The sequence below is a fragment of the Grammomys surdaster genome, unplaced genomic scaffold (genome assembly GCF_004785775.1).
Source record: "Grammomys surdaster isolate TR1022 unplaced genomic scaffold, NIH_TR_1.0 371, whole genome shotgun sequence".
Lineage (NCBI taxonomy): Eukaryota > Metazoa > Chordata > Mammalia > Rodentia > Muridae > Grammomys > Grammomys surdaster.
In genome coordinates, this window is record NW_021604790.1 from 96362 (window position 1) to 104067 (window position 7706).

The 7706-nt window shown below is 45.3% G+C and overlaps 1 protein-coding gene across 1 annotated transcript; it reads right to left on the reverse strand.

The window, feature by feature from the left end:
* Positions 1–767: 767 nt before the first annotated feature.
* On the reverse strand, positions 768–7108 carry LOC114632040 (keratin, type I cuticular Ha3-II). Its single transcript, XM_028780480.1, has 7 exons — positions 6724–7108; positions 4932–5014; positions 3938–4094; positions 2799–2960; positions 2582–2707; positions 2041–2261; positions 768–1216 (listed from the first exon to the last, which is right to left on the reverse strand). Exons 1-7 carry the CDS (start codon positions 7069–7071, stop codon positions 1099–1101), a joined length of 1215 nt encoding a protein of 404 aa, XP_028636313.1. The 5' UTR covers positions 7072–7108; the 3' UTR covers positions 768–1098.
* Between the last annotated feature and the right edge of the window lie 598 nt (positions 7109–7706).

A 7706-nucleotide genomic window follows, 5' to 3' on the forward strand; every position in this document is an offset into this window, starting at 1 on the left:
GGACTGAAGATGTAGCGAGAAGGTTGGATAATCAGGGAACTGGGGCAATGACCTTGACACAGACCACAGTATGCATATGAACAGGAGCCACCAAACTTGACAAGACATCAGCAAGTACTAGCAGGAACAGAACTTTTGGCATTCACAGATACCATAGACTTGATGACATAACCTTGGAGGTTAACCTCGAAATAACCTTGGAAGTGGTGTCCCCATATTCCTATTTTCAGTGGTTAAAAAATATTCAAGTAGGAATCTACAGGATGTTATTTAGACATGACTGAGTTTTCTGGTGTTTCTCAAAAGAGTTAGATGTCCTCCTAGGAAGAATGGGAGAGAGCCACAAATGCTTGTCTGAAAGCAGGTTCCTTCTCTCTTAGTTGTACACACAAAGAGCTAACACAGAAAGAACAAACTCCGAGTTCTATCTCATCCTCACTCCTTCCTGAATGTGTAGGGAGGTCCTAGCACTTGTTAGGAGTTCAGAAGACACAAGTGCCTGTTCTTATCGTGTAGTGAATTAGAAAAGAAGATAACAAAACTTCTGAAAGTGTCGACCTGGAATGAATGTATCTCACTTGCAGGAGGTCTTTTGCCCAACTGTTCTGTCATTTAGTTCCAGCCTTCATGGATGCTGGCACTCACTGTGTGTAATGAATGTTAGGATAGGGTTAAGCTATCAAGTCCCCTTCCGCATTCAAGTGTCTTCATCAGAGTCCCATAGAGAACAAACACTCTGAAAAAGATGGATACAAGTGAAACTCATGTCTGTTTGCAAGAGGAAAATTTATTTGCAGGGTTTTTTTTGGAAAACTGCAAGAAAGAGTAGAAAAAGCAGTGAGAACCACAAAATAACTTGTGTGGCCCCTTCACAGCTCAGATCTTTCAGACCCCCAAAATACAAGCGGGTGGTCACAGAGAAGCCCTGGATGAAGATGATTCAGTGAGTCTGGACTCAGAGCCAGAGCACAGCGCTAGGCCTTTGTTCTTCCTCCAGACTATGATCCCTAAGGTGGTGGATGTGGATTCAAAGAGGCTGAGCTGATCCATTGACTTTCTTTCTGTCTTCATGCAATCCTCCTGCTGGCCATGGGGTGTTTAGCAGCCAAAGGTATTGCAGGGTCCACACCGGGAGCGAGTGACACAAGGGTTTGTGACACAGGGTCCAATGGGCTTGTCACAGGCGTTGGTGGTGGCACAGGGGTTGCAGGGTAGCCTATGACACAGGATCATTAGAGTCAGCATGGGAAAGTAAGTTCTTAGAAAGCAGTTGCTAAAAGCAAGGAACCCAGTCCCTTATTTTTAGAGCATGTCTTGTTTGGTTCGTCCCCTTTACAGCGTTCAGAAACAGTGGAACAAGAGAGTATACAATACTAGCAATGGAGTCCAGCCTTCTGTATGACACAGGGGAGTCATTTCAACCTCAAAGCCTCTGCCTCCAACCTAGGAAATGGGATTGGTGATATCCACCACATGGATGTAAACTTTGCAAGAGAATTGTGCTTCTAAATAGCCTGCCTGAGCTGGCAATAGCCTGTCTGAGCTGGCAACAGCCTGCCTGAGCTGGCACTCAGCCTGATCTACTATTTATTGAGTCCTCTTCCTTGGAGATGCTCAAATGCACTAGAAGATGGCTATATTGGATTAAATTCCTTCTCTCAAGTGATTGTAACAAGGGTCAATAAACAAAAAAAAAAACAAAAACCAACAACAACAAAAAAAACAGTGGACCTAAAGTTTTAGCTTAATCAAAACAATGGTTGCCTGAGTTGTTTGTTTCCTTTCCATGTCAGAATCCATCCATGAAGATATAAAGTTTTGCATCTTGTGGCCAAAGAATCACCATCAGGGAGGACAGTCACCTTGCCACTATCTTTCGGGATAGAAAATACCTTTAACTCAGCTAGTACTGACAACAAGTACCTTACACTGGTCTATACAGATAGATTAGTATCTGAACTTCATTTGTAAAGTCCCTTTATTATTCTAAAAGCAGTCGGTGTGTGCCTCAGTTGCTAGATACAACTGCCAGCAACTCACTTGCAGTCCTCGCTCTCCAGCAGGCCCCTGTATGTGTTGATCTCACACTCCAGCCTGGCCCGGATGTCCAGCAGCACCTGGTACTCTTGGTTCTGACGCTCCAAGTCACAGCGGATCTCAGCCAGCTGGGACTCCACATTGGTGATCAGGCATTGCACTTGGGACAGCTGGGAGCTGTAGCGAGCCTCACTCTCTGTCAGGGTGTTCTCCAGAGAGTTTCTCTGTGGGGGAGAAGACAAAGACTGTCACAGAGCTGTCCCCTCTGAAGGTTCCTCCATGGCCTTCCAAAGAAATCACAGGCTTCAAGAGCTAAGGAGAGAGAGAGAGAGAGAGAGAGAGAGACAGAGACAGAGACAGAGACAGAGACAGACAGAGAGAGAGACAGAGACAGAGAGACAGAGACAGAGAGACAGAGAGAGAGGCAGAGATAGAGACAGGAAGAGAGACAGAGAGACAGAGAGACAGAAAGACCCCAAGGACACCCCAGTGACTCTGTCTCCCAACTCCACACTGCTCAGCAGCAGGTCTGGACACTACACACCAGGTTGTGCTGGGCCTGCAGCTCGATCTCCAGGGCATTGACTGTGCGTCTCAGCTCGATGATCTCAGCCTGGCAGGACTGCAGCTGCTCTGAGCTGGACACCACCTGCTTGTTCAGCTCCTCTGTCTGCAATAGCCAAGGGGAGGGACAGGATCAGACCCTGCCCTACAGTCCTGGGGGACTCAGTTCCTGAGCGATCATGGGCTCAGATGCCCACCTGTGTGGTGAACCATTCCTCCACTTCCCTGCGGTTGGTTTCCACCAGGGCCTCGTACTGACACCTGGTCTCATTGAGCACACGGTTCAGGTCCACAGTGGGAGCAGCGTCCACCTCCACGTTGAGGCGGTCTCCAAGCTGGCAGCGCAGGGTGTTGACTTCCTGGTGAGGGAAAGGCAAAGAATGGACAACAGATCAAAGGAGACCTTCGGACTTTAAGAAGCACACACAGAGCACACTTTTTAAAAGATGAATGCAAGAGAGTTTAAAAGGATGAATGTCTGTAAGAGGCAAGTTTATCATAAACATGATTTCAAGAAAAGGGAATATTTTAGTGGAACAAAGAAGCATTGAATTGAAGTTAGAAAACCGGAGTCTAGTTCGTGTAGATCACCTCTGGTGACCCTGTCTAAGGTCCTTCCCTCATCTATGTATGAAGATTCTTAGATAAGCTATTGCTAATATTTCTTGGGACTTCAAAATTCTAACATTTCCTTCTGACTTAGCATTTGTTGTGCGCGAAGCCCAGTTGACAAATGACTTATAATTGTTACTACTTGAGTATGAAGAAATGCAGGTCAGTGGTGTCACTCATTCTGTCTCCCCGGGCATCATATCCTGTCTGCAGGTCAGTGGTGTCACTCATTCTGTGTCCCCTGACATCATATCCTGTCTGCAGGTCAGTGGTGTCACTCATTCTGTGTCCCCTGACATCATATCCTGTCTGCAGGTCAGTGGTGTCACTCATTCTGTGTCCCCGGACATCATATCCTGTCTGTGAGAACCAGTTTCTCATGTTTTTCCAATCCATTTATCTACATCCCCAACCATCCATCTACAAGCTTGGAATCCATTTGCCCAGACTTCACAAAGCACAAAAACACTCTTTTCCAAACTTCACCATTGATTTCATAACTACTCCGAAAATAACAAAATTCATGTGAGCCTAGGGCCGTACTTCTTCCTGGAAAAGAGCTCAGCTTGGCCCTCATCACTCAATCATCTCACAGCTTTCTTTTGAGCAACTAACAAAAATGTTGCCTTAGTCTAGCCCGCCGAGACTTCCCTTTCCCGGCTCAGGAGTTGTGGGATGTATTGAGTATTGAGTATTCAGATGTCGGTGACTGGGACTTTCTTACCTCCTCATGGTTCTGCTTGAGACACAGCAGCTCCTGCTTCAGGGATTCCACCTGTGCCTCCAAATCAGACCTGCAGAGGGTCAGCTCATCTAGGATCCTGCGCAGGCCATTGATGTCTGACTCCACCAGCTGCCGCAGGGACAGCTCTGACTCATACCTGCACACATAGTCAAGTCAGAAGGCATCAAAGAGGAAATGTTTCTGTTTGGATAACATATTAAACTCATCCTACTTTGAGGCCAGCCCATTTTAAGTGTTGTAAAAGAACAACATCACTGTGGTAAAATTGAGTGAACCATCTCCTTCAGAGAGCCACAGAGAAGGTACTGTTTGTGGTTCCATCCACTGTCCAATACACTTGCTCTAGAAATCCATTCAGAAGTTGCTATCAAGGAAGCATCCGCTTGACTTGCTACACTTCCTAGTTCTACTACAACCAATCTCCCTTTCAACTACCCTGAGTATCATGAAACCCACTGGAGATGGATTCTTTACTCTCCCTGAGCCTCGTTTGTAAAATGAACAGAACTAAACTGCATTGTGTTGGACTGAAGATGAAGAAGCAATATGAGTGAAAACCTATTATAAACTCTATAAAATATCAAAATATTATTTCAAGCACAATCATGCCCAAAAATACAGATTAGTTTACTGGGGAAAAAAAAGAGCTTTTGTCTCTTAATTTTTTATAGATTAATACTCCTTTAGGATGCATTGATAATGACTATTCTATACGGTAAGGCCAACATGAAACTTACTTTTAAAGTTATAGAGTTGAGTTCAAAGGGTAAAGAATGGATGGTCTCTTACACTTCTTCAAGCTGAAGTTAAAACATAGACCCTCAGCTCTCAGTGAAGACCTTGGCTTTTAATGTAACTCTAACCCAAGTCACAGTAGCACTTGGAAGCTTCCTGGAACATTCTCAGAACAAAGAGCCATCACTTTGCAATTCAACCTGTCACTGGGCTGTTCTGGTCACTACAGGTGTCTTACTTGGTCCTGAAGTCATCAGCAGCCAGCTTGGCGTTGTCAATCTGCACCACCAGCCTGTTGTTCTCAGACTTGCTGCAGAGAATCTGCAGAGGATTGATCATGACATGAGATACATTATTTCTTCCCATACCCTTTCAGATCTTCACACTGGCTCTAAAGCAGGGTTCATAGTTTAGAGGTAAAATGTAACAAGCATGCCAGAGAGGAGGTGTGTGATTTGAATGCCAGTGTTCTTTCTCCCACAGCCAGTGAATACAGTCATGATTTCCATTCTTCTAAGGCTATTTCTAGTCTTCCTGTAGGAACTGAGCTACTGGGTGATCAAGCCTTAGGTCATGTGATCAGAGATCCCTGTATGCTTAGAATGGAGGGCATTCCTGGGATGCTAAAATCAGGTAAACTGCAGACATACATGATGAGTTTATTATCCTCTCACACTGCCTCTGTTGGAACCCTGCTGCCCCCTGTCCATTCTCCTGGCACCGCGCATGCGCTTTAGGTAAAATGTCTGCTCCTTGTAGAACCCACATCCCTTCCTCTCCCAGCACCATGGATGGCCACTTCTTCCATGTACATTCCTCTTTCTCCACAGCATTGCTTACCTTTTCTGTGCTTGTTCTTCCCCACGTCTCTCTGTCCTATTAGGCTGTGATCTCCTGCTGACACGAGATTCTCTTTCTCAGCATTTTACCCTGACCCTGACTCTAGAACTTTGCCTAATGCTCACCAACTGTGAGTTAAATAAATAAGGATATTCAAATCATACTACTCCTTTCTGACATTTACTTTGTCTGGTCTATAGGACATTGGACAGACAGTTCCCTCCAGGAACCAACGGTTTGCACAGTCAGATATAGACTCCTATTTGTTGGAAGTTCAGAGATAGTTCAGTTGGTAAAATGCTTGCTTTGCAAAATGAGGACCCGAGTTCAATTCCTAGAACTAAAGTTTTTTTAAAAAAAAAAAAAATCATGGTGTAGCAGTGCTCACTGAAACAGACAGAGCCCTGTGACTTGATGGCCCACCTACTTGACATGTTCAAGCCAGTGGGTCTCTCCGCTTCAGAAAAAAAAAAATGGTGAATGACACTTAACTATTCTCTGACCTATACACACACATCAATAGGCACCTGCTCATACATGCACACTACATAGACACACACATATATATGCACCCAATCCCTGCTTGTCATTCAAAACCCACTCCAATACTGACTTTTTTGAGGATCCTCCCATGTCTCACCTTTATGTGGGCTCTACTCCTGTCTGCCCTGTATGCCGTTGAATGCTCTGTGTGTGTGTGTGTGTGTGTGTGTGTGTGTGTGTGTGTGTGTGCGTGTGTGTGTGTGTGTGTGTGTGTGTGTGTATTAGTGGGGTTAGTGGTTTACCAAAGCTGTCTTTTAGTATACTTGCTACAAGTTTGAAATGCTTTAACTGTTTGAGGACTCATATAGAAATTATTTAGCTCAAAGAACTAATTCAGGTACACAGCACCTTTTAATGTTATAATTTGTCTGAGAGCAAGAAATAGATATCATAAGAAACTTTTAAAGTGACCTATTCTTGTTTGGAGTAAGAAACCAGAACCTCTAGTTAGTTAATTTGGCACTAATGCTGAATCAGCATACTTCTATTATGGTGATTCCCGAAAGGATTTTCAAAACCTTAGGCCTGTGAATCCTATATCAGTTCCAACATTAGCTGTAAACAGCTTCAGCTCCGTTCTGACTGCAGTATGTTCAACTTGAATAAATAACTTGTTCAACTGTCACTAGCGTATCCATCCCCCTCACCTTCTGCTGCAGCTCCTCAATGGTCTTGAAGTAGGCCTGGTAGGCAGGACACACCAGAGGGTCCTGCTGCTGGTTCCTCTCCTGGATCCTACATTCCAGCTCTGCATTCTCTCTCTCCAGCTGCCTCACCTTCTCCAGGTAGGAGGCCAGGCGGTCATTCAGGAACTGCATGGTCTCCTTCTCATTGCCATTGAAGGAGCCCTCACAGAACCAATTGCAGTTGCCCACATTGGCAGGGATGTCGCAGGCCCCGGGCAGGGTGCAGCCATGGCAGCTGGGGGGCACACAGGGCCTGGAGGAGCAGCTGGTGCGGCAGCTCAGGGCGGGCAGGCAGCAGTTGTATGGCATGGTGCTGGAGGGAGCAGAGTTACGAGAGTCAGCTTCTACACCTGATGTCCTGTCTCTGGTATAAGGCCTGGTCCTCTCTGGAGCTTTATATCCTGTCAGTGGTGGGTGTGGTGACCATGTAAAACATTACCCTCCTTTTGCTCACGTTACCAATTTCCCATTGTTATTTAGCCATCTCACATGAGTCCTTTAGCTCATAAAGTGTTTTACTTTGGCTTCCTGCTATGTCAGGACTCCTCACCAATCATGCTGGTTAGTTCAGAAAGAGCATCATGGTTTGGCTTCAAAGTAATCAACTTTGCCAACAGTAGCACTTGTTTGCTGGGCATTAAGTTACAGTGGCTTCCCCACCCCAGACCGAGGGGCACTTCTGATTGCTTTTTTCCTAAGCCTTGAAAAGCTTTATGCCTTGTTCAGCTCATCCCCAGTGAGGAGTCTATGGGGAAACTACCTGAGCATCTCCTTGGAAACCAAAATGGTTAGTAGCAAATCTCAAAAGGTAATATTAGAAAACACAGCCCAGCTCAGTGCTGCCATACCATCCAAGTGGGTAAAGACAATGTTAACTTCTTCCTACAGGGAGTCTTTTGGGCTCCATTAGTGCCACTGTGTCCACATAGGAATACTTAGAAAGC